Source organism: Lacerta agilis, chromosome 3 (assembly GCF_009819535.1).
Source record: "Lacerta agilis isolate rLacAgi1 chromosome 3, rLacAgi1.pri, whole genome shotgun sequence".
NCBI classification, from domain to species: Eukaryota; Metazoa; Chordata; class Lepidosauria; order Squamata; family Lacertidae; genus Lacerta; species Lacerta agilis.
Window position 1 is genome coordinate 52109734 of NC_046314.1, and position 27942 is coordinate 52137675.

General features: G+C 41.8%; 1 protein-coding gene and 1 long non-coding RNA gene across 2 annotated transcripts in view; one reads left to right on the top strand and one right to left on the bottom strand.

Annotated features, from left to right (window-relative positions):
• The window catches only part of MAN1A1 (mannosidase alpha class 1A member 1), a 51141-nt gene extending 37038 nt beyond the window's left edge, over positions 1 to 14103 (bottom strand). Inside the window, exons 1-2 of the mRNA XM_033143703.1 lie at positions 13352 to 14103; positions 622 to 718 (exon numbers count right to left, since the gene is read on the bottom strand). Coding sequence (XP_032999594.1) covers positions 622 to 718; positions 13352 to 14002 — 748 coding nt within the window. The 5' untranslated portion in view covers positions 14003 to 14103. The remainder of the gene's footprint in view (positions 1 to 621; positions 719 to 13351) is intronic.
• Positions 14104 to 14210: 107 nt separating this feature from the next.
• LOC117043719 overlaps positions 14211 to 27942 on the top strand; it is a 99339-nt gene continuing 85607 nt past the window's right edge. Inside the window, exons 1-2 of the long non-coding RNA XR_004426225.1 lie at positions 14211 to 14283; positions 14506 to 14639. This is a non-coding gene — a long non-coding RNA (uncharacterized LOC117043719). The remainder of the gene's footprint in view (positions 14284 to 14505; positions 14640 to 27942) is intronic.

Here is a 27942-nt window from a genome sequence, read left to right on the forward strand (position 1 = left end):
TTGGATTCCACTATTTTAAGCACAAAATAGAAGCAGCTAAAAGAGAAAAGATCTACAGGACAAGAAGGCTATTTTTGTTGCTGTTATGGAAGTTCTTAAATTAAGAAACAAGGCTCCCTCAAATATTCCCGAAATTCCTACTGTAAACTATCATCTATTAATAAAGGATATAGATGTTCAAAGCTGATAATACAACAAGAAAAAGACTTAACTGAATGATTCTAATTGCCATTCTTCTGTTGTTAGCATGCCTATTTTGAAGAGTGTTTAAAATCTTTATCAGTTTGACTGGGTTCCATGCTCAACGTATGATAACGTTTCCATTTTAAATTATTATTTTTGATGCTTGAAGCCACTCAAGGGCTCTATGGAGTCATGCTGGTGAGATAAAAATCCCCATATAAGGAGTGCAACACTGTAGTATACCTTGTATGATCTTCCTTGTAAGTGGGGAACAAACTAATAAGACAATGCCGCTTTGGTTATTTTCAATAATCAACCATTTACAGATAACCAGCTGTTGTGACATGTGCTAAGAGCCCACATGCTTCTAATGTAATCTCCAACTTCAGAGCAGTAAATCAGATGATGTCACTAAGTACAAAAGCACATATTACTCACCAAATAAATTGCTTGAGTGTCCTTGTTTCGATATGGGTTTCAGTTCATTTAATCCCCATGCGTAATGTTTATAATTATCCCAGGCATGTTTCATCATCTGGTGGGAAATGAAAGCAGGATTATAATGTTGATTTAGCAAGAAACCATTGCAGTAAATGCTAGCAGAAAATATACTGTACACTGAGAATAAATGTGTTGAATTCAGTGGTTAATTAAATCCATATTGTATTGTAGACATATCACTTTAACATAAAGCATTATTAACATTAAGTTGCTGTTGTGGTGTTTTAGTTATAGTATGGAGTCTTTTATTCAATTCCATTCTCTATTGTTAATTAGGAATTTGTAATGCGCACCCATTAATTCTCATTACGAAGTTTAGCTAAAAGACTATTAATCCAATTAAGAATTTCCCTCTAAGACAACGGGCTTCTGAAGCTGGGAACTACAGAAAAGATACAGTATTTTATTTCCCCACAACATATGCTTGCAAAGTTATGAAAGATAAATCTTATGTCTGGTAGAGACTGCAGTTTGGTTACAAGCTAGCAGACTGAAACAACTTGAAAGAAAAGAAAAGAAGAAAAGAAAACCAAATCAATGACAGCAGAATACATTCTAGCAAGCAGTAGAGTTTTATGGAATATGCTAAATGATCAAATCCTGTAATAGGAGTACCCAAGAACTAGATGCTTTCCCATGATTGCTAGATGAAAGACTGGTGTTCTAATATTTCACAGGAATCCCACAGCAGCACAGTCTTTGTTCCATCCCCATGCCATTGTTGCCACTAAGCAACAGCTGAGTAAATACAGTGGTATCTTGGTTTAAGAGCAGCTTAGTTTATGAACAACTTGGATTAAGAACGCTGCAAACCTGGAAGTAAGTGTTTTGGTTTGTGAACTTTGCCTTGGAAACAGAACATGTTCCACTTCCTGTTGAGTGTGTTCCATTTGTAAATTGAGTCCCCTGCTGCTATGGGAAAGCACACCTTGGTTTAAAGAACACTTTGGTTTAAGAACGGACTTCCAGAACGGATTAAGTTTGTAAACCAAGGTACCACTGTAACTTCCATTCAAATAGACTTCCTAAAAGTTTAGGCACCTTTCTTAAAAGATTCAAGAAGACAACTTCACAGAAAATGACATTTCCTTCACATGATTGGTCTAAGTGCCACTGATCACATCAAACAAAAATGTCAGGAATATAATTTATAATGCTACTACATTTTGGTTGGTGTGTATACTTGTATCACGGCCCAGTTTTTGAAAGCAATACAATAGCCAATCCATATCTTGAGGGAGAGAGCAGGCAGATCTTGGGGGAGGAAGCATTACTCTTGACATTTTTGTTTGATGTGATCAGTGGTGCTTAGACCAATCATGTGAAGGAAAGGTTGTAAAAGGAGGAAAGGCAGTAGAATTAGAAATAGATTTCCCACTTTCCTCTGCCCCTTGATAGTTTTAAATGTGGATGTTCCTTGGTATGGCTAATTTTAACACTATGAGTGCTATCTTATGAAAAATAGTGGAACATATACTTCTAATATGTCTGGTCTGACAAATCTGATAATGGGGAAGGCAGGAACAACTGTGTGTTCACTCAGACTGTGCTCACACTCCCATTTACTGTGCACTCAATGCATTTCCAGTGCTGCGTTTTTCATCCATGTTCATCTGACATTATCCAAAATGCAGATCAATTCTGTACTTTGCTATAAAATACTACAGCCTGATGAGTTGTTAGAATCATAGGATGATCGAATTGTAGAGTTGGAAGGGACCCCAAGGGTCATCTAGTCCAATCCCCTGCAATGCAGGAATCAGCCAAAAACACCTAAGGAAGGACAGTCCACAACCTCCCGAGGGAGACAATTCCACTAACAGCTCTTACTGTCTGAAAGCTTTCTATATGTCTAGTTGCATGTCTAGTTGTTTGTTTATGTTTTCCATATGTTTTGTTGTAACTTGTCAAACCAGCGTCACACCAGCTGGAGTCTTTAAGTTGCTTGTAACTTGTCTCTAGCCAATATGTAAATACCTTTGCATAGAGTAAAAGCATCCTTGTCCCCTCAACACTGCTTGGTATATACACAAACAAAAACCTGACACTAATAAAGCTGTGCTGATGTGAACAACTGGGAGGAGGGTAAGCTGTAAAGTGGACAAGGCGGGAAGGACAACTTTACTGCACTCTAAGGTGGCAATGTGAACACACTGTCATTTGACAGCCCTTGCTTTTTTCTTCTTAATTACTCTCCAAAGTTATCTACTGCTCCTCATTTGGAGAGTTCTTCCTTTTTTTAACATTGTATTAATTTTCCAATAAAAACAGCCAATTAACATATCCATTAAATCATAACAATCCAATTAAAAACAATAAACTAAAATAAAAAACAACCAAATTACAACCAAATTACTAATTATTAATTTTTCTGGGGCTCCCCAATCTGGACCTTGAAGCATCTCTAATATCTTCTTCCTGCTTTGTTGTTATTCTCACATTCCGATCTTGACACTTTGTAGTACATAGTTCTCAGTCCCTGGGTGTGTGATTCTCAATCATGTCAGAAATCAGAAATCCTTTCATCCATCAGATACAGCTTTATTTGTATATATTCCACTGTCTGTTTGCTTGTGCACCTTTTCCTGACTCCGTTCCATTATTCCAGTACAAGCTATAGTCCAAATCTGTCCTCTGAAGTCCGAATCTATCCTTTGAAATTTAATGACGCAGCAACTGCCAAGTTATTTCAATCAGGGCTGTTATCCAAGCCTTAAGATTTATTGACAAAATGGAGAGTTCTTCCTAAACCATTTTAGCCAACAACAAAACCTGGTGAAAACTTAAATTTTCATTATTTCTTGTTCTGTTGCTATTGTATGGTGTGTGTGTGTGTGTGTGTGTGTGTGTGTGTGTTCACACACACACACACACACACACACACACACCTCTTACCACAATAAAAGACCTCTAAGTGGTTTAATCTCCTTCATGGATCACTGCCTTGTCGTGGTGAAGGGGCTTGAATAACTCAGGGAAGCTATGAGCTATGCCATGCAGGGCCACCCAAGATGGACAGGTCATAGTGGAGAGTTTAGACTAAATGTGATCCACCTGGAGGAGGAACCGGCAAGCCACTCCAGTATCCTTGCCAAGAAAACTCCATGGACAAAGACAACAGGCATATAAAGATGGAGGGCACAAAGCAACTAGCATGAGTTTGGCCAAACTGCGGGAGGCAGTGAAAGATAGGCGTGCCTGGCATGCTCTGGTCCATGGCGTCACGAAGAGTCGGAATCGACTGAACGACTGAACAACAACAACAGCAAAGTGGTTTAATAGTAGACAATCTAACATATTCATTAAAAATACCAATAAAAATATTAAAAGCAAGTTACATATTTATAAATATATACAAAATCAGTAATTTTAAAACACAATTGTTTGGCTCCTCATCTTGGTTGAGATTTCATATTTCAAGTGTTCTGACTATTTAGTGTTCTCTCATCTCAGAATTTTATGTCAGTAAAACACCTGAAGTACTTTAATAAAGTGCTGCTTATCTACAATACACATTCCAATGCCAATCTTCCATCATAAGCCCTTGAAGCAAAACCCAAAACTGGACCTGGACTACATGTGAGGTGAGCACCCCCATGTTAACAGAATTATTGGTCCTTATTAGTGTACCAGCTGTTCATAGCCAAGTGCCAAATTTATACCTGTCAAACATGAAACAGACTGAAACCAGCTTTCTGCATATGCTAATAGTCAAGTATTAGATTGTAAGAAGAGAAACTATTCTGGTGTGTTTTACAGATTATGATGTGATCCACAAGCCAATTAAACTTTGACCTAAGTCTATTCTCCATTTTCAAGATAAGCACAAATACAACCACGGTTGCTTAACTGTACTGAGGAAAGTTCACTTGCATGCACGCACGCACGCACGCACACACACACTTTCTTCTTATATATACATATACATACACTCTTCTATATTGCATTTATAGTCTGATCTCCAATCCTAGGAGGAAAAACAGAAGTGTTTCACCTGCATCAGTTGTACTGTGGGTGACAGGCCTGTGATCCTTTCCCAGGGTGAGACCCTGGGAGAGGGGAAGTTTGGTTTGGTGTTGTTTCCCTTGAGTGAGAAACAAGGGGACAAGTGCTGTAGTTGTGTTCTCACTGATAGCGTGGGATTTGTCCACTACTGGAATTTACTTAGTCTACTATCTGTGGCCCTATCAACTATATGATGGTGGTGCTGTGTCTAGGCGAGCAGGTAGCAGCGAATTAAGAAGATGCTACCCTGATGTCAGTGTTGGTGAGTAGGGGAAGTCATACAGTGGTACCTCGGGTCAAGAACTTAATTCGTTCTGGAGGTCTGTTCTTAACCTGAAACTGTTCTTAACTTGAGGTACCACTTTAGCTAATGGGGCCTCCTGCCACCACCGCACTGCCGCCGCCAGATTTCTGTTCTCATCCTGAAGCAAAGTTCTTAACCCAAGATACTATTTCTGGGTTAGCGGAGTCTGTAACCTGAAGTGTTTGTAACCTGAAGCGTCTGTAACCCGAGGTACCACTGTAGTCTGAATGGAGGAGCTGACCATCTGGGGCAGAGGTCTAGAATGCATACCCCGTCTCCCATTTCAGCCCTCCCACTTTTCCAGAAGTTACTGGTAGCTTATCCACAGAGTCTTCTGGTCTGATGGTGCTATTATTGAATGTCAGATCAGTTCATAATAAGACCACACTCATTCACAATCAAACTGCCTGATCTGCCATGTATTACTGAAACTTGGATGGGTAAGCTGGGTGGACCTAACATAACTCAGCTGTGCCCATTTCTTCTTCACCACAAAACCTCTTGATCTTGGGATAAGCTTTAAGAGTCTGCAGCTGATGTTTGGACAGAGAGACAGATTGAGGATGCTCCTCCTCTATCAAATACACTATTGTCCAGCAGTGGCTGTTCTGTTTCGGCATTTTATTTCTGTGTCTTGCTATCACCACATAATAAAGCTGCTCCTGCAACTTCTACCTACTTGAAGAAAGTGCATTTATTTCAGAACAGCACTGCATGGCCCCAACACTTTCCATATCTTTACTGCACAACCCATACTCACAACCCTTAATGCTTCTTTTTTTCTGCATGTTCACACGCACACCTCTTTCCAGCTCTGCAAGTCCATCTGGTAAAATCACAAACTCTTTCAGCTGTGCTACTGCAGTGGTGTGAAACCCTTCACTAAGACCATAAATATAAACACACTCAGGTCTTTTTGCAATAATTTCTTGAATATCCCAGCAATAAGTTGAATCCTAGCTAGAAAAATCAAAAGGGGAAAAAAATCACAATCATAAAATGAAAGGGGAACTTGAAGTCCACTCCCAAATGTTCCTAAAGATACAATTTCAAATTCCTGCCTTTTCCAAGTCATTTTTGGGATGTCTTTGCAGCCCAGGTAGGCTGATGCAAATACCATTTAATAATGCCTCCCCACACTCAAAAGTCAGCAAGTTATCAAAATGAGCTCAAATGTGAATGCAGTAATTTATTAAGATGGAAAACATCCTGGGAACTATATTTACCTCTCATAGAGCTACAATTCTGGCCGAACTACTGAACACAGCTATGAGAATATTGTCCACTTAAAACCCACACACATCCCATGCAAGAACCTGATTACTCCTAGAATTAAAATGGGAGGACACATGCACTTCCTCCCTGCCCCTTTCCCACTGTGGAGAATGGTTAAATGTGAGATCCTGCATTTATACATATTATACTTGTGGCATGAAGGTTAGCCCATGTTCATATACTGCATCCTTTCATGCATTTCAGGGAACAGAAGATGTCAGACTTATCAGTCTCTCTCAACTGCCCAGTTTTTAAAAAGAATATAAATACAAACATGTTCAAATCTCTTATCCATGATCTTCTGTCACAGATATTATTTAAAATTTTCTATCACCAATTTATTCATAAAATACTCAAAATAATTTATGATAAAGTTCATAAAATGTACCACAAGTGGTATTTCTAAAGTATTCAATAAATCAGTTAAGACAAGAGATCTAATATTTTTGCCTGTCGCAGCAAGACTATTTATTGGTCAAATGTGGCAGAATCTACAGGGTCTGGGAGTAGACCTATGATATAAAAGGAAACGTATGAAGGTTGTCTATAGCTGAGAAAGCAACCCATAATGTAATAGAAATGAAAGGAAAGGAAAGGGGGAGAACTGTCTCCTTTTATGCTATTTGGTGGTTGCTTATTTTGTATACGAATGAAGTTTACAAAATACATTATCAGCCACATCACTACAAATTTGGATGTTGTGACCATATATACTTGTTGATACTTTAAGTTGGAGAAGATGACATTGTAAGGGATTGTGTTTCTATAGAACCCTGATAGAATAAAAAAGAGAGTCCTGTAGAATAACTAAATAAAAAATATTAAAGGCATGAAATATATGCACTTAATACTAGGGGTCAGCAAATCTATGCACTTAATACTAGGGGTCAGCAACCTTTTTCAGCCGTGCGCCGGTCCACCATCCCTCAGACCATGTGGTGTGCCGGACTATATTTTGGGAAAAAAATGAACGAATTCCTATGCCCCACAAATAACCCAGAGATGCATTTTAAATAAAAGGACACATTCTACTCATGTAAAAACACGCGGGCCAGATTGAGAAGGTGATTGGGCCACATCCAGCCCATGGGCCTTAGGTTGCCTACCCCTGCACATATCCACATGGGAAGAATATTTTTGTGGAGGGAGACATGAGTAAACTGAGTAGTCAGCGTCTTGGGATCATCAGATTTTGCCATGTCACAGGTAGAAGAAAGGAAAGGTGGGTAGTTTCCCCACAAGCAGCAAAAAACATGGCTTGTGGAAGATAGTGACTAGGTTCCAGTTGTCCTTCACAAAGTTTATTAAAAACAATTATGACTAAAGAACACCACATTTTAAAAACTAAATATTGTTATAGTATAGTAACCATGGATTTATTTTAAGTGAAAAACTAAAGCTCTGTCAAGCATAGTTATGACATGCATTTGACTTGGGAGATTTCTGCTAAGTTCCAATGATAGTACTCTCACTGAAACTTTATTTGGTCCAGCACAATTCGCAAACTATTCAGAATTACTTTAGCAGGTCCAAATAGATCTAAGTTTCAAAGATGGAACATGTTTTACCAATATAAATATATTAATTATAATGTTAAACTAACAGTGATGTTCATAGTGAAACTTTTACTTTTAATCTTGAAAGGCTACACAAGGAGTGCATTTCTCAGAGCTACAGATGGGTGGAGAACGAGAACCACATAAGCCAGCCCTACTCTTCTTTTTATACAACAGAACTAGCAAAGCTATATTTTAATAATTATTCAGCAATTCAAAGGTAGAGCTAAAAAAGCAGTGTCAGGAAAGTTTAATCACATGTCTCCATCTGAATTTTAGTCAGTGAAATACTAAACCACTGTCAATTGCCTCCAATGCAAAGTTTTGCTTTCTTTAATTAAGGGCCCTAAGGCTGCTAGATTCAATGTAAGATACAGTTCTTATGCCTTACATAAATAGTTTTAGACACTTTTATTCAACTCTTAAAGACTCTAGACCTCTGTCCTAAACTGTGTTGCAATTTTGGACCATACAACTTATTTATTGTTTGGAGGGGGTAAACAAACAATCTTGAGAACACATAAAATTCAGGAAATAAGTACAGTTCATTCCTATGCTTACTTACTCAAAAGTAAGTCCCTACAAGTACAATGGAACTTGCTTCCAATGAACTGTAATAGGATTTTAGCCTTGCTCTATAAGAGCAGTAATATTCCTCAATGCTAATGAGATTAAAAGCAATGTGAAGTGTTTAGATATCACTCCTGATGATCTGCAATGAGCCATTGTTGTTGGAACAGCCTAACCAAAATATAATTTATCTTACAAGTTACGATACCAAACCTACCCAAACCACACTGAATCCATTTTGCTCTGATCACAACACATCAGCTCTCATTACAAAGTTAAGAGAGCTGTGTTATTGTTGCTCAAATTCCATTTACTTTTATTTCCTCTAGAATAAGCTACAATTTACTTCCATTTGTAATTCCAAGCACATTAAATAAATAGCCCATTAAAATCAAGTTGTGAGTTGCCAAAACTGTAATCCTTAAAAAGCAAGTTTAAAAAGATTTGCTTTGCTGTTATGAAGCAGCTGCATGCACCACATGCATATATGGCATTAACACACATTACTTGTGGAAGCAAGCCTACCAACTTCACTAAGACTTTCCATCAGCATTTATCAGTGTGTTTGCCATATATGTAACCAAAGAATACTTCTCTAGTACGTTTTGCTGCCAACACCACTTATCTATTATTTCAATGGTACAATTTACAACACTGCACTTTGGCTACATTCTAACACACTTACTAGGAAGACCCATTGAAATCCATGAGGATTGCCAAGCAAACACAGACAAAGTAAGGCTGTCATGGTACTTTCGTTTTGGCTTGAGTCAAGATACAGTTTCAAGTGCTTGCACCATGTACAGTTGTACCTCGGGTTACGTCCACTTCGGCTTACGTATTTTCGGGTTATGTACTCTGGTAACCCGGAAGTGTTTTTCGGCACGCGGATGCTTCTGCGCATGTCCGTGCATGCGCAGAAGCATTCTGTGCAGATTGCGCTTTGCGCATGTGCAAAATGGACACTCGGGTTACGTACTTTTCAGGGTGCGAACGGCACCCTGGAACGGATCGGGTATGTAACCCGAGGTACCACTGTATTTGGGAAAGTAGCAGTCATCACCAACAAAGCCAATACCGTATTTTTTGCTCCATAAGACGCACTTTTTTCCTCCTAAAAAGTAAGGGGAAATACCTGTGCGTCTTATGGAGCGAATGGTGGTCCCTGGAGCTGAATTGCCCAGGGGCCAAAAGCAGATTGTGCTTTTTATTTTACAAAGAGAAAAGGGAGTGTTGAAAGGACCCCGCTCAGCAGCTGATCAGCAGGAGATCGGGAGAGAGATAAGAGTCCCTGCTCCCTTTCAGCCACGCCCTCCTTTGTTGAATGTGCTGCAGAGGGAGGTTGTTTGTTTCCCCAGGACATGTGACTGGCTGATTAGATTATCTGTCTGCAAACAGTAGAAATGGCTCCCTTTCCTTAAGATTTTTTCAGAAATGAGTTAAACCCCATAAAAATGGGGCTTTTCCTCTTTGCTTTTCCCCCTTTGCAAAAGGAGCTTTGCTTTTCCCCCTTTGCAAAAAAAGCTGCAAAACTTTTAGCTGATTCTCAAAAAAGGCCTTTTTGCCTTTGCAAAAACAGCAGCAAAACCTTTAGCTGATCCTCCAAAAAAACAACAACCCCAAAACCCCAGGGCTTTTCCCTTTGCAAAAAAAGCTGCAAAACTTTTAGCTGATCCTCAAAAACAAAACAAAAAACAAAACAAAACAGGGCTTTTAGAGGAGGAAAACCAGAAAAATATTTTTTTTTCCTTGTTTCCTCCTCTAAAAATGAGGTGCGCCCTATGGTCCGGAGCGTCCTATGGAGCGAAAAATACGGTATATAGCAGCACTAGTAGATGCAGCTACATGTACACAAATTTCATACCACTGAATCATAAAACCAGTTTGCAATATTCAAAAGAAAGGTGAAAAGTTGCAGGTGTCCAAGTCAACCTGCATGAATCGGGCATCATGCCCGACCAGGTTTTTGCCTGCAGCACACTATACAAATCCCAGAAACTTATCTAATTCTTAGACAGATATAAATCCAACGAAGCATCTTAATATTGTAGTAGGCATAAGAGAAAAGCTTTAATACATCAACAGCCAGGTTCTAAAAAGAAAAGAAAAAATGAATCTGAAGACCTCCTCTTCAAATGTGGTGTTAGCTTTGAGGCAACAGGAAGGGGTTATACAGGATACAAAAATAGAGTTTCCTGTTTCTAGACAAGAGGACTGTGATGCACGTAAATATGAACAGTTGATAATAACCAATGAAAGAAATTCTAACAAGGGGAACTGCAGTTTACTAGAATAACAAGACAATGCTACTTATGATTACTGCAAGGAAGATACACACAAAAATTCAGCCTAGGCACATATACTTGGAAATGTTCCATTGAACTCAGTATGACTGAACTTGAAGCCTTCTGAATCCAGGAACATGATCCCTTTCCATACATAGCCCTTACTTTCAGACTTAGGACTGACCAATAAAGAAGCTCTCCTGTGGCAGCAGCCAACTATGTACCATAGCCTACCCTACATGTGACAAAATCCTTGTTTTACATTTACTAGGCCTCATTGAAATTCAGTGGTGATTGACATGAAAAGGTGCATAGAACATTGTATGCTGAACTACCTAAGAAAGCTAGCAGGCAAATTAACTGCTTTCCCAGGTAGCGTACACCTGGGATTCACTATCACTTTAATAGGACAGACATGGTTCTGTCAGAATCCATGGTCAACAATGTGATTTTGTACCACTGCTGCTTTACTCCCTACTGTTTTTCACTTACTGCAAATATGACAATGACCATACCACATGCCCACACAGTATCAAATTGAATACATGATCCTAGTAGTTGCTGTGAAAATGCTTGATAATTATAAAGAAATATTACAGTAGCTTCTTAAGATGCAGGCCAGAGCATCAAAACATTTGTTAACACATTCCTAAGATGGTGATGGCTTGTTTTGCTTAACTGCCATCTGTTCATAAGATTTAGTCTAAAAGGTGTACAAAACTTTAAATAGAAACCAAGGGAACCACAACAGATATGACAATGTATCACTGTGTGCCCCCTTTTTATTGATACCTAAAACTTATGAAACAAACTTAAGCTTATTTCACGAAGCATTTGATAAAGGAACTTGAACTACCACTTTGCCCTTATCATAGAAACACACAGCACAGGTAAAATCACAGACCCACAAAATCAGACTCCTTTAATTACAAGCATGATGTGTCAGACAAATAGTCACTGATAGCAGTAGCAGCTTTGATCTTAAATTTAATTAGATGATTTACTGAGTGATTCAACCTGGGATTTAGACTGGGAATTCAAGCAATTCAATATTGTAAAAAAAATTAATTCTTAGCAGGCACACACACAATTACAGTTGGTATGTAGCAATCACTTTTGGTACAGTCATCAGAACATTTTCAGAGTTGTCTATTTCAAAAGTCTCATATTTCACCAAGTCAAAAGCAATGTACATAGCCACTCATTAGCAATCAGTTACAGTATTGATGTTAGGTATGCCTACCCAAGATTTTCACCCAAGTCTTCTCCGATACCAGCTTTTTATTATTGGTAGTAGTAGTAGCAGCAGCAGTAGTACTGAAGACTTTCACCAGGAATAGGGCAATTACTTAAAAGCACACATGGACAGACACTTAGCAACTTAGGTGTTCAATAAAGTGTCTGTGTATGTGGGTTTTTTTAACTTGTTTGTGCACTAATCAAAAGTTTGGGCAGGAACATGAAAGACATTATGTGGGCCACTTCACATATTAAACAATTCTTATGGGCAAGTTAGTCCCATGAAGAATTAGGGTGCAAGAAAATGTATGCCATTTTGCCCACAGGGTATGCATAGGATTGAAACATCTCTGTGTGTTTCATGATTAAAAGCAGTGCCTCACAAGCAGGACCACTTTTCAACTGTTACTATGTTTTAAAAGTTTAACAAGATCCAAGTGAACAATGAAGTGTATTATCCATAAAGCATGATGTTTAAGAAGAGGTATAAATATAATCCTATAATTTCTCCAACATACGGCCTCAATTACAGTAATAGTACAATTCCTCCCAACTTTTCCAAAACAGTAGGAAAATATTGCACATGTGGAAAACTTCCAGTAACACTGACAAAGCAGATGAGCAGGGAGAAAACTGAACATTGTAAAATCGGCAGATGGATGAAGACAAAATTGCACATTTAACCAGGCAACCACTAATATATTGACAGTTAAGGACGTCCATCAGTCATTAAAATGCTTTATGACAGTTACTTCTGCTGCTAAGCAAAATACTGGAGTTAACTTTTAAGCCCTCTTAATGATCCGACTTGAAAAGTTAGACAAATTTAGTTTAGGAAGTTACATAACACAGATGTATTTAGTTTAGAAAATTACATAATATCATCAGGATTTCTTATGTTGTCCAGCACGCCTGCTAGATTTTTCTTTTGAACGCTGAAATCTCAAGTAGCACTTAGCAGAAATGTACTCTGGCACAAAATACACCCCTACAAGCAAACACACACACACACACACACACACCTCGAGACAAGACATAAGATTCAAGTCAACACTAGAGAAAGCTGAGCTTCAGATAAGATCGGAGAGCTGAGGTAGCCTATTTAAATAATCATCCTGTGAGCTCTAAGAAAACCAGAAGCGCTTAAACTATTTTGAATGAAACGTGTCTTTCCCCCATTAGAAGTTCCTCCTCACGTCAAAAGCCCTCCTCCTCCTCCTCACACAGGACCGTGCCCAACAACGACAACAGTGGAGTTATTGCAGGAAAGAATGGGAGGGAGGGTGGTGGAAAGAACACCCAAGAAGAATACAAGACCGAGCCACAAAAAAGCGAGAGGGTGACTTTTCGAGATCATAGGGAAGTTAATTTCTGTATTATCATTGTTGTTATTATTTGCGGGGGGGGGGGACTGCTTTGAAGGAGTCACCCACCTCTTTGATCTTCTCCCTTTTCTTCCGGATGGCGGGGTCGGTCGGTTCCCCTCCCACGGCTCCGATGGGTTTGCGAAACAGCAAGTCCGGTAGCCCGGCGGCCCCCGCCTCCCTCCTGCCCAACTTGTCCTGCAGCAGAAACTTCGCCTTGTCCTGGTGGATGTCCCTGCGGATCTCGTCGGGCAGCTTCTGGAGGGTTTCTTTCGCCTCCCGCAAAGCTCGCTCGTGGTCCTCGCGGATCTTCGCCAAGTTCTCCGCGGCTTCCTCTGCAACAGCGGCGGCGGCGGCAGCCCCGCCGGCCCCATAGCCGCTGCTACTACTCCCGGCTCCGGGCGGCTGCGGCGGGCGCTGGTGTTCCCCGTGCGCCGGGGGCGGCGGCGGCTGCTGCTGGAGGTTGCTGCTGGAGTGGAAGAAGACGCCGCTGAGCAGCTTGGGGGAGTCCGGCAGGAAGAAGATGGCCCCGAAGCAGAGCGTGATGAAGGCGCTGAAGACCAGCAGCAGCACGAACTTCTCGGTCAGGCGGAACGCGCCGCTGGGGCCGGGGGCTTTCCTCCCTCCGGGCCCGCCCAACGGACCTCCGCCCAGAGGGCCGCCCAGGGCGCCCGGGCCGGCGGGGCTGCCGAAGAGCGGCAACAGGCTGACGGCGGGCATCGCGCGGGGCTCCGGGACTCAGCGCCCCCTGTAGGCCGGCGGCGCCCGTGGGGCAACCCGTCGTCACCAAAGCGCCACAGCCGCGGCGGGCGCCGTCACAGCCAGAGAGGGCCGGCGGGACCAGCCCGCGCTTCCTGCCCTCGGCTGCCGGCGGCAACTTTCCTCGTCCTCTTCTTCGGCGGCAGGAAGTTTTGCTCGGCCGTTGCCTCCTCCTCCTCCGCGAGTTCTCCCCTCACGGGAAGCGGCTGCCTTTTGCCCGACGAGGGAAGTTCGGACCCGAGGTGGGTTTGCGGCTCTGTCAGCTCCTGCTGCCGCCGCCGCCCCCTCGGCTGGTGCGGCTGCTGCTGTCGCCGCTGCCCATTTGACGCCGGCGCTGCCGCCTGCCCTCAGGTATCCGGCGAGAGGAAGGCGGAGCGGCGCTGCTGTTATCGCTGTGGCCGCCCAGCCAATTCATAGGAATGATGACACCTCGCTCCCTCCCTTCCCTCTCTTTCTCCCCTCAGAGGCGGCGGCGGCGGCGCCTGGCAGTCGGAAGCGGAGGACAACTGCTTACTCGAGCACGGAGCGCGGAACTGAGGCAGCCGCGAGAGGGAGGCCCCTGCTTCTCGGCGAAGGAGCGCGCTGGACCAATCACAGAGTGGGCGGGGCTGGGTGGTGGCGGGCGAGGGGAGGAGGCGGTTACGGAAAGAGAAGGGGCGGGGCATTCCAAGGAGCGAGGGGCGTGGCGTGTGGTTGTTTTTTTATTTTAACAATTGAGAAATAGAGCGGCCCGAGATGAGGGGGGCGTTGCCCGTGCAGCGCGCGCGGGGTGCCATAGCCGCCGGTTGCAAACGTGCGCCGACGGGCGGGCGCTCTCTCTCTCTCTCACACACTCTCTCTCACACACACACACACGACGACGACTTGGCTTGCTATGCATCGCCGTCGGCTTCCCCTGCTCGGGCGTACGTGACGCCACGCAGGAGGTTAGGCGAAATCCTCGTGCCCGGCCCACCTCCCGGGTTCATTAACCCCGGGCCCTTCCACACACGTGCAGTAGTACTAAGTTCAGTTTCTTGAACAACCAGTCCGCCTGCTGCAATAATTGGGGCTTTGATTCTTGCGGAAGATTGCTGCATGACGCGCACCGTCCCGTCCCCCCACAACATAGCTCAAGTTTTAACACTTGTCGATAAAGGATCTTCTTGTGGACGGCCGGATGCGTGCATTTTTTTTGTTTTGTTTACATATTATGTGGCGATAGTTTATGGGAAGGGAGGAATTGAGGCCGAAATCTGACACCGGCTGTAAATATACAGACGGATCGATACTTTGCTAGGCAGTAACGGGCGCGCTGGGCTTCCTGTGCCGCTTACTTGATTGGCTAAGCGAGACTGGATAAACGTGCACAGCCTCTCACCGATTTTTTTTTTTTTTTTTTTTGGAATTAAACAATGGATTGGCTGAAGTTACCAACTGGGTTTTTCCACCATAATAATCTAGCGGGGCTTCCAGACTCTACTGCCCATGTACAAGAGTTTTGCATGGTGTCCTGATTCCTGACGACGACCTGATCAAATGGAAATAGGTATTGCTCCGATTTAAATCACGTTGCCTCCCCCAAAGAATGCTGGGAACTGTAGTTTGTCAAAGGTTCTGTGAATAATAGCTTTGTGGAGGGTAAGCTACTGTTCCCAGGATTCTTTGGAGGAAGCCATGTGCTTTAAATGTACTGTGTTGATGTTGCAGGACTGTGGTAATGAAGCTGGAGTGTGGCTGTTGTTTATTTACTGGACTTGTAGCCTGCCCTATCCCAAAGACTTGGGACTGTTACCAGTGTACTAATTATTCTGCCTTATACTCCACACCACTCTCCATCCATGTGACCAAAAACATCCACAATAACCTTACATCCCTACAACCTTGGACAAGTCTTCTTAAGAAAGTAATTATAGAATTTAGGTGCAGCCATCCATGACACTTGTTTATATTCCCTTGCAGGCATTATTTGGTTGATAGTAGTGGTATGCTTAAACATTATGATAGAGATGCTCTCATAGCTACAGGGTGGTTCATAGCCACCACCAGCAGCCTGAATTCAGCAGCTTGAATTCAGAATGCAGGGTCAGTGCAAATACTGAGAGAATATGGTCTGGGTGAGTCACCATTAGAAGGTGGGCTGCAATATTTTGCATTGGCTAATACTTCTGAATTATTGCCAAGGAGAGCCTTGCATAAAGATTTGACTATCCTTATTTAGCAACATAAAGGCTCACCCGGGCCTCTGCCTGTTATACTTTCCTGCACAGCTGTTGTGTTGCTATAGTGCACTCGACAGATAAAACATATGCTCATTTAGGGTCCATGGTGCTCTGGGAGCTCTAGGTGGGAATTGTGCTAGGCAAAGGGGTTTGTGTGTGGTTGTGAAGGGGATTGAAAATGGTGGTTGTGGACTTTCACCAGAACATTCTTAAATTCAGAATAATACTGTATACAACATCAAAGTCTCACATTGAACAAAATGATCTGTAGAAAGGACTTTACAATCTGATAATAGAAACGATGTACATACTTTTGTAACCCCAGAAAAGCTTTAATAAAAACAATAAAACAAAATAACAATAAAAACAAAAGAAGAAGAAGGAGGGTGGCTTCCCTGGGTAGAAAAAGTTTGCAAGTGCTTGAAGTAAAGGGAAAACAATCATCTGATATGTTGCAAAAGAAAAATAAATTGAATGTTTTGTTTAATTAAAAGTTTGCAATGAACAATGACTCAACGCTTTACCAAACTTACAAAGCTAATTTTTTCTATAAGAAGTTATGTAAAGCTACACATTTATTGTACATGGCTCTATGCCCAAAGCCCTTGCCAAGCAGTAAATTATACAGTGGTGTTGTAATGAACATAGAAATGAAAGGAACAGCTATAAAATGGTTTAACAATAGCTTGCGAAGTCTTTGACATTAAAAAGCACATTTATAGTACAGTACCCCAGAGCATCTCCAGTGACCATGCAGCTACACTTAACCATATGGTGAAGAAAAATGTGGTGAAGAAACAAACCAAATCAGAACCCTATAATCACCATCTTTTTATTTATTTTTAAGGGAGGGGATTGGAATTTTTCATGGAAGATTTATTTTACTTGTGACTAGAATTTTAGCAGACAACAGAAAATCTTTGTCAACTCTTTTAACACAATCATTTATGTGACTATATTATGTGACTGTATTCCTACTTTGGCCACCTCGTGAGAAGAGAAGACTCCCTGGAAAAGACCCTGATGTTGGGAAAGATGGAGGGCACAAGGAGGGGACGACAGAGGATGAGATGGTTGGACAGTGTTCTCAAAGCGACTGGCATGAGTTTGGCCAAACTGCGGGAGGCAGTGGAGGATAGGGGTGCCTGGCGTCCTCTGGTCCATGGGGTCACGAAGAATCGGACATGACTGAATGACTGAACAACAACATTCATCTTAGGCTAGTGTTGCATTGTACTGCAGACCACTGCTTTAGTTTGTTTGTTCTTTGTGCACCAGCACATTGTATTATGTTATGGCCACAACATAAGAGGCTGTTAGAAAGTGTATTAAAACTCAGTTTGTTGGCACTCTAATGCAACTGGGCATATGGAGTGAAGAGAAAGGGAAAGCATTGCTTGGTTGGATTGCTCGTGCCCAATGTCTCTTGAGTTGGGCTGGAGGAGGAATTAAAGTCTTTTTGTATTTAAAGGCGAATTTATCAAATTTTCACTTCTATCCTTTGCAATTCATACTTATCTGAATTTTGTGATGCAGCTCTCATACCAACCAATTATAATAAAAATGCATATATTATGTAAAACGTGCAGACGAATGAATGTATTAGTGAACATAACACGCGAAAGGCATTCTGTTAGGAGAAAATGCTTACAAAATGCATAGAGAAAAGTGTTTATTAGGAGAAATTTGCACTAAACTGCAGAAGTGTTTTTTTTTAAAAAAAACAGCAACAACAAATTGCTGCAGAAATGTGAAGAACTGAATTTAAGGTTGGAAAAATAAGAAACTGGGAGAACTTAAACTGACAGATACTTACATGGCAATATGTAAAGCCCTATTATGTATTAGGTTCAAACTATCTAAAAGACCATGTTCCTCTGGTTTTGAGATCTTTTGGGGAAGGCCTCTCAGCCCCACCACCCTCACAGGCACACTTGGTGGGGATGTGGGAAAGGGCTTTTTTAGTAGCTGCTCCCATAAAGAAGGCTGATCGCCGAAGAATTGATGCTTTTGAATTATGGTGCTGGAGGAGACTCTTGAGAGTCCCATGGACTGCAAGAAGATCAAACCTATCCATTCTCAAAGAAATCAGCCCTGAGTGCTCACTAGAAGGACAGATCCTGAAGTTGAGGCTCCAGTACTTTGGCCACCTCATGAGAAGAGAAGACTCCCTAGAAAAGACCCTGATGTTGGGAAAGATGGAGGGCACAAGGAGAAGGGGACGACAGAGGATGAGATGGTTGGACAGTGTTCTCGAAGCTACTAACGTGAGTTTGGCCAAACTGCGAGAGGCAGTGAAGGATAGGCGTGCCTGGCGTGCTCTGGTCCATGGGGTCACGAAGAGTCGGACACGACTGAACGACTGAACAACAACAACCCAGACTGGAACTCCCTCCACGGAGAAGATAGTCTGGTTTCCTCCTTGTCCTTCTGCCAGCAGGTGAATACCTTGTTCCAACAGGTTTTGGGGAACTGACTGCTTTTAATGAAAGGGATGGTGCAGTGCTGTTTTTATTGCAATTATTTGTATGTTTGAAACACACACACACACAAACACATAGATTTGTTGTTTTTAATAAAGAAACAATGAGAAACTTAATTCAGCATTTATCACTGCTTGGTCTGGAAAGGCCTTCAGTACTTTGCTGTGCTATTTCTTTGTGACCATGGGACTTTACCTGCAAACATCCTGTGGACCACAAGCAGTCCTTACACCACAGTTTAGGAATTACTGCCAAGGATATTTAGGAAATTAAGATGACTACGGATTAAAGTTATTTAAGCTAACCACAATTGTGTCAATTATACTATCTGCAGGTGGTGTACTGTGTTATGTCTTGTGAAAGATTATGTGGATATTGCCTAAGTTTTAACAATCTTTTGCCCTCAATTATCCCTTTGTTGTTATTGCCCATTTCCTTCCTTCTCTTAGCAAATATGCAATGTATGCCTGGTGTTTTTCTGTTTTGATGATTCCCAATATGGCTCCACCAATTAAACACTATGGAAATTGCTTGCTGAGGGTTCAGATGATCTTATCTTCACCAACTGGAAGGGCATTTACAGATCATAATTTCTGTTGCTAGCTGCAATGCTTTAAATTCAAATGCCATTGCTGCATGGAATACAGCTATATACATATTTTGGTGCATTCATTTATGATATATAGTTTTAAAGGGCCTGATGAAACTTGTAGTGACAGAGTTCTGTAATAGAGGCTCTAAGCAGTTTGCAAAATATGGAAATTAGTTACACAAGACAGACATGATTAAAATACACAATAGTTAAAAGAAAACCGTAATTAAAATAAAAAACCCAACCACATTAAATCATTACAATATAAACACTCATAGTTAAAATGTACAGTAAAAGAATCCAATTAAAAGTGATAAAAAAACAAGCCTTGCGTCAAGAGATCAAGGGAATGCCTTTGTGAACAGGTGCATCTTCAAGAGCTGGTGGAATGCCAGTATAGATGGGGCCTCATTTTTCTGCAGGAAATGCATACCACACCACCAGCACTACCAGTGAAAAACCCCACCTCTGTCCCACCATAAATCATCAGGCTGTCATAGGACTAACCAGATTCCAGTTGTAGATATCAGTGCCCTTACTGAGCAATGGGGTGGAGAGTTGATCTTCCAGCTATTCTTATTCTTATTCATTTTATGTTTATACCACTTTATATTTTTATGGAGGAAAAAAATCTCAAAAGCGGTTAACAACACATTAAAACATCAACGTATACATTCAAGGCAATATAATTAACAGGAAACTAAAATATTAAAGATTTCAAAATAAAACATTGCAAAGGAGGTCAACTACAGAATGCACATTTAACACAGCAAAATTAACCAAAAAAATAAAAAACAAAACCTTACTAAAGGAAGTCAAGTATAAAAATGCACATTTAAAAGAGCATAGTTAGTAAGAGAATAAAATATTATCATAAGCATAGAACATGTCTACTGGGCAGTGGCTGTGAAAGCTCAGGTTCAATGACCTGGATCTGCACTCAGAGACAGCCAAGACAGCAGCCTTAGCTTTTGTAGCTGGAGTGATTCCAGGGCCCCATCCTCCCAGGCCAGGTGGGAAAAGGCCTGTAAGGCAGGAAACAGGTCTTCCAGGACTAGCAGCCAAGATGACAACCTGCTCTACAGTTGTTTAGGGCTTTATATGTAAGAATACTGTAAAACTGGCTCAGTGGCTCATAGCCAGTCTGTGTTGATCCCTTAGCACTGGTGTGACTTGGGCCCACACTCCCCCTGTCCTTCCCCCAGGGAATTTATACTGTACAAGTATTGCACTTTCTCCACACCAAGCTTTTACTACTTAAGGCAGTCTTCCCATTTCTTCCTTCACATCTTTTCCTGCATTCTTCACTCTGCACCAACTCATCTGCTATTAATGCTTTTCTTTTTCAACCTCTGTCTCAGTAGCTTATGATATAATTCTTCCTATGGTGTGGCACCCTTTCCTTCTCTGTTCATGAAGGTGCTTGCCTTTCCTATTATATACATGACATTGTGGCTGAATCAAAATAGATCTCCAGACTTGACAGCCCTGTTCACAGACATTGAAAAGCCCCTCTCCGTGGGTGATGGTTCGGGGAGGGTAGTAACAGGTCTGCTGATTTTTGCCCATCTTATCTTGCGGGATGCAACATTTGTATGCACACTCCCCTTTTCCACCACTCATTATGTGTCCCTTCCCACTTATCCATGCAGTGTGAAGCAACTGAGTGAAAGAATGACCCTCACAATGAATTCGCTATGTTTGTAATATTGCAACAATGTGAAATCTGATTGGCAGTATGGAATTGTAACATACAGTAATCACATTCACCATGTGATCCCTGATTGGCTAGTTATTACAGTGTGAGAAATAGAGAAGTGGAATAAAAAAAAGTGCCTAAACAGCTGTCCAAAGTGAAAATGAACACGTGCAAACAGTTGTGTGAAAAAGTCAACATTTGATGGTCTTTTGAGATACATTTTTGGACAGCCCACCTCTCATTACACCCCTTACTTATTTCATATCAAAAATGTTCACTCCTGAATATTCATTGCAACCTTACACAAAATCCATTTCTTCAGCAAAGCCTTTTCCAAACACATCTTACCTGCAACTTTACTGTTAACAGTGGACTCTGTATCCTTTTCCCATTGTTCATTCACCACACTGTGACCTCTCCCTATACTCCCCTTGTGCTTACTTATTTTCTGTCCAGCGCCTAAGAAACTGTTGGCAATAAAACATGTTAAATGGTAGTGGTACCAGATACAGCACGATTCTAAAAGTAGATTTTTAGTAGTGCCTTCTACCTTTATGATTTATCTGAGTTGTAAGAACTATCTCCCAACAACCTCCTGTAATGTTCTTCAACAATACCAAGTTGCACTCTCGTACTCTGTGTGGTAGTGCTCTAAAAGCATTGCAGTCTTTACACCTATTGCAGCTTTTATACTTGGATGCACACACAATTCACTCTCTTTCTTTGATCTCTGGCCTTTAATCATTGTGGGTTCCCCCACCCCCTTCAAATCTTGGTCCTGCATTTCAGAATAGATTCAACTTCATAGGCGAGGTTGCTGCAAATAAAAGCACAATAAGAGGGAACAGTAGTAGTAAATGTGTTAGATTTATTTCTAGTCCAATAAGGAAATATAACATTAGGGTATATTTCCAGATTACAATTCAACATTGATGCCTCTAAATAAAACATTAAGATACTAGGTTTGGTTAACAATTTCTCTGTTTTTTCTGTTGTGTTCCTTAAAAAATAACTTTAAAACTTATGTGGCATGCCCTATTTATATTCCGTTTATATAAATAATAAATGCTATCCAGAAAGTAAGTGGAAATATTTATTTATTTACTTATTTTATTTCTTATGTTTCCTCCACCATTTATAGTACTTATTCTGTTATTTGAACATAAGATTTGGGGGGAAAAAGATACCTTGAAAAAAATAAAGGGCCAGATTAGCCCATTGGCAATGCCTAGAGAAAATGCCTATTTGAAAAAAATAAAGGGCCAGATTAGTCCATTGGCAATCTCCCTGCTTATTTAACTTATATGCAGAATACATCATGCGAAAGGCTGGACTGGATGAATCCCCAACCGGAATTAAGATTGCCGGAAAAAATATCAACAACCTCAGATATGCTGATGATACTACCTTGATGGCAGAAAGTGAGGAAGAATTGAAGAACCTTTTAATGAGGGTGAAAGAAGAGAGCGCAAAATATGGTCTGAAGCTCAACATCAAAAAAACTAAGATCATGGCCACTGGTCCCATCACCTCCTGGCAAATAGAAGGGGAAGAAATGGAGGCAGTGAGAGATTTCACTTTCTTGGGTTCCATGATCACTGCAGATGGTGACAGCGGTCACGAAATCAGAAGACGCCTGCTTCTTGGGAGAAAAGCAATGACAAACCTAGACAGCATCTTAAAAAGCAAAGACATCACCTTGCCGACAAAGGTCCGTATAGTTAAAGCTATGGTTTTCCCAGTAGTAATGTATGGAAGTGAGAGCTGGACCATAAAGAAGGCTGATCGCCGTAGAATTGATGCTTTCGAATTATGGTGCTGGAGGAGACTCTTGAGAGTCCCGTGGACTGCAAGAAGATCAAACCTATCCATTCTCAAAGAAATCAGCCCTGAGTACTCACTAGAAGGACAGATCCTGAAGTTGAGGCTCCAGTACTTTGGCCACCTCATGAGAAGAGAAGAATCTCTAGAAAAGACCCTGATGTTGGGAAAGATGGAGGGCACAAGGAGAAGGGGACGACAGAGGATGAGATGGTTGGACAGTGTTCTTGAAGCTACTAACATGAGTTTGGCCAAACTGCGAGAGGCAGTGAAGGATAGGCGTGCCTGGCGTGCTCTGGTCCATGGGGTCACGAAGAGTCGGACACGACTGAACGACTGAACAACAACAACAAATGCCTAGAGACATACCTCAATTTCTTTTTAGCATGTGTCATCTGAACAGGCACACTGTTCCCATGGGCAAGTAATATAATGGTGGAGAAAGGGGTTTTCTAATATGAATCAACACTGTACTTTTAAAGAATGGTTGATGCCTGTTGACCACTGCTGCCCAAGTGCTTATATTTTATGGCTTTAATTTTATTGTCTGTAATGGTTGTATTCTAAGACTTTAATTATTATGCCTTCCCAATGATTTAGAAAGCCTTCATTTTAAGAGCCCTTGCAACCTGTCTCACTTTTGTTGCCGTGTTATAACAGGCTAGTTTTGTTCCGCCATTCTCAGCCTAGCCCCATGTATTTCATTTAGTGCAATCACTCAGAAGATGGCAGTTCTCAGGGGGGTGGACTGCCATGTGTTGATTAATGCAGCTGGGATGCCTGTGTTCAGGCCATACCACTATGAATATTTGTCTTTTTCCCAATGAGATCAAGGACGTTCTCCTTAGTTTTCTAGCCTTAGGGTGCTTATTCCATTGATTTACTCGGTTGGCTTACTTTTTAATAGGGGAAAGACTAATCAGGAACAAAAATCCAAACTTTTCTGCTCTCCAGACTTCTTCTGGATTATCTGGTATAGCAAAGCCCAAACTTTGGAAAAGGGGTAGTTGTGTTAGTGTGTTGTAGCAAAATCAACCATGATTTATTTGGCACTTAGAAGATGGACAGATTTATGGTGGTATATGTTTCCATTGGCCAGAGAGACCATTTTGTCAGTTCATAATCACCTAAGTGCATAGTAGGTACACATATATAACCATAGAGAGAAGTGTTATTTATTGTCGAGGGCTTGAGCACCGAGTCTTCGCTTACATGGTGACCAGGATGACAACAAAGCCGAGTGCTAGTGAGACCCCAGACACTCACCCTCTTAATTTCCCCAGAGATGTTTGTTGCATTTTGCTAAGCATCAGTTTTCGCCAATAGAATTTGGGTGGGGAGAGAGCCCAATTCATGTGCCATGTACTGGGCACAGAAAATCCTCTTGGCACCACATAGCTCAGAAAAATACCTGACAGCTAGATTTTTTGGGGTGGGTGGGGAGGGGTCCTCTTTCTCTGAAAGTCAGCCTAAATTTGGATCTATACAACTTAGTTACAATATGCAAATGTTACATTGACATGTATCATGGGCTTCTGCCCTGAGTCTTTGAGATATCTAGCAATGCCCCTTTTTGCTGTCATTGGTTTTAACAAAGTAGACCAAAAGGGCATGCCGTGTAAGAGATGCAGGATGTGTTTCACACTGCTATACAAACGGGTGATTTGGTTTATTTACAGGGCCTGTGATCTCAGTTTCTCTGTGTTTATGGCATTGCTTGTGATGCATCCTGGGAAAAGACAGATACCGCTTGGACACTCCTAGGGAGGACCTATGGGGTGCAGAGCCTAGGCTGGTCTTGTGCCTGTACACTAGGGTTACCAGATGTCCCCGGATTTGCAAATCTGTCCCCGGACAAATTCCGTCCCCGACTGTCCCCAGATTTGCAAATCTGTCCCCAGGAAATGTGGCAGTAGTAGCCTCAGCAGCCTGGAGCCAGCCTGGTATCACAGTTGGCTCTGGCTGGCTTCAGGAGCTGCTCGCTGCTTGCAGCCATGGCGCCCACCATTTTTCCTCTCTGGAAGTCCCCATACGATGTGTATTGTGCACAACACATCATATGGGGACTTCTGGAGAGGAAAAATGGTGGGTGCCACGGCAGCGAGCAGCTCCTGAAGCCAGCCAGAGCCAACTGCTCTATCAGGCTGGCTCTGGGCTGCTGACTGCTGCTACTGCTGCCACTGCCAAAGGGGAACCGGGGACGTCCGGCAGTACAGATCTCCTTCCCCCTTCCCCCATCCCCCTTTGCTTTCACTGAACAGGGGAGGCTCAGGAGTTGCGGGCGGGTGGCTGTTGCCCAGTTTTTAAATAACTCTGCGCATTTATGTTTCACAGGGTGCGAAAGAAGGACTTTGCACCTTGCCTGGCAGAGAAACGGTGCACCTTGAGCCCCTCCTGGGCAACAGCCACCTGCCTGCGACTCCTGAGCCTCCCCTGATCTGTCAAAACAAAGGGGGAAGGGGGCAGGAGATCAGGGAAGGCTCGGGAGTCACGGGCGGACAGTGCGCCGTTGCCCAGTTTTTAAAAAACTCTGTGTGTTTATGTTTCACAGGGTGTGAAAGAAGGGCTTTGCATCTTTATACAATATGAATGTGTGCTTGGGCCCATGGTCTTTTGCCTCACCATCCCCACTGCTGACCATAGCTGTCAAATTTCCCTTTCTTGCAAGGAATCCTATTCGGAATAAGGGAATTTCCCTTAAAAAAAGAGAAAGGTTGACAGCTATGCTGCTGACTCCCTGTTGCTACTCAGCTTTAAAAAAAAAGTGTCCCTAGATTCATTGAAAAAAATCTGGTAACCATACTGTACACTCCATACATACCGACAGCTAAGGACATGCATGTAAGAAACCCAACAAAACAATTCTAGGCATGTTTACTCAGAAGTAAGTCCTACTCCAATAAGACTAATCCTAAACTTGCCTGGACATCAGTGGGGTGTGTAGAAGTGGCATAGCCATTGCTGCATCTGCAGCCTTGCCATTCATGCCAGCAGGGACACTAGGCAGGCAAAATCCTGCTCAGTGCTATGCCAGCCTGGAGCTGATATAGCAACTGAGCCCAGATCAGGCTCACTGTGTTCAAATGATGGCAGTCAGCCTGGCTTGGAAACTAGTGTGTTCCAGGTCTGTTCAGCCCTTCTCTGCCCCTGGAATGTTTTGTTTGGGAGTTTTCCATGGGTTACTGCTGGTGGGAATCCTGCTGCTAGTAATTTTGCCAGGCAGAATGGGGAGCTCTGCGCTGGAGGAGCAGTCCATGGACAGAGACTAGTGGAACTGTTTTAGGCTGAGCACAGAGAGAGACATGATCTGCCCCATCCAACACCTCCCTCCCCAGTATTTCAGATTGTGCTGTTTAGATTGCAGCCTTATTTTCTAAGGAATGTTCAGAATTGTAGATTAAATCTGAAGCTTTTAAGAGGACACTGTACCCAGGGAGTTAAGCTACAAAATGGCACAAGGAAGAGTTATTTAAAGTAATAATACACTGTTAAAATATATTTTGAAATATGAAGCACCTGTGAAACGCAATGTGCATATTGGTGCAAGATATTCAGACTAAAAGAGAATAAGGTATTCGGTGCAGGTCTCTAGCAATGCAGAAGTAATTAAATGCACATATATCACTTTACGAACACATACCGGGAAAATTGTCAATATACAACTTTCAACATCCATTGGTAAAATGCAGCCCCAGCGGTGAACATCACCTTAATGAAAATCTGTGAAATACATAACTGTACAGTGCTCAGCAATAGATAACAAATTGGAAATAAGGGAAATATTATGGAGACACAAAAATGGAACATTGTATTTAATTTATGCTTTATATTTCAAAGGGTATTTTAATAATATGTTGTAACTTTTAATAAGCCTCTTCTGTGCAATTTTGTGCTCTAACTTTTGAGTGTAGCATAGAACTTTTTCTTAGAATTTATTACCCTTACTTTTTGTATGTGAGGGTCTTGTACAGCCTTTCAGAGGATTGCAGTATAGGATCATTTGAATCACGGGGGACCTTGAGCTGCACAAATATGAGGCTCCCTACCAACGATTGATTGAGTGAGAGTTTAATAGTCATTTATGCTAAAACATCTGCAGTGGGAATAATTTTACTCAAGTGTACAATATGCTAATATGACAGCATAGGATCAAAGTATGGTAACCATTCCTTCCTTGAAACTTCCTTGGTAGCAACTGCAGGGAATGCTCTCTAAAAGGCCTTTATTGGTGCTTGGTATCTTCAGTGCTGAAGCAGCAGGGTCCCATGATGGACACTGGGAAATGTAGTTCTTCTGGTTGCATGAGTTTTTAATATAGATAGTAGGCAACCTGGAACTTCTTTGTTGTTGTTGTTGTTGTTGCTGCTGCTGCTGTATAGTTGCTTCACCCCCCCCCCATGAAACTCACTCACACCATTTGCAATGGATTCATGTTACACTGAAGGCATTAAAGACAGGTATACATTGAATAACTATATTGTAGAAAGGTAAAGGCACTTTATAAAGAAAAGTAATAGAGGTACAGAGATATAGAAATTTGACAGGAGGGATTACAGGTCTCTTATGAATGAAGAACAGACAGGATGTAGAACATACCTACACCATTAAAAATCCAACTTATTAGTATGTGTAATGTAGGACCTACTCTCAGGTGTCGGAATACGTTTCACGGATCCGCCATGGATTCATATTTATGTAGTTATTTAATGAGGTTTTTCGAGATCTATTTTTGGTATAACTACGCACAAAAGTGAAAGTGAAAGCATGAATGAATAGTGTGGTTCACTTATGAGATTAATCCGCCTTTATTTTATAGTTCCGGTCATGTTCAAAGTTGTTAATGAGCGTTAAACTTGCTTCCCGCCTTTTTGGAGGGCAGCGACAGTGATTTTATTGGTTGAGGCATTGATGATGATGTCACGTTTGTTCCTTAATAAAAGGCAGAGGCACCCCCGCTTAGGCATTCGTCGTTTTTCCTTGGTTTCTTTGGTTTTAGTCAGTCGACGTTCTTTTAAGTTCAGGGTTTAGTTTAAGGGTATTGGGAGCGGGCTGGACGGGTTGGATGGGTTTTTCTTTAGTTAGAGTTAGATCGCGGAAGATCATTC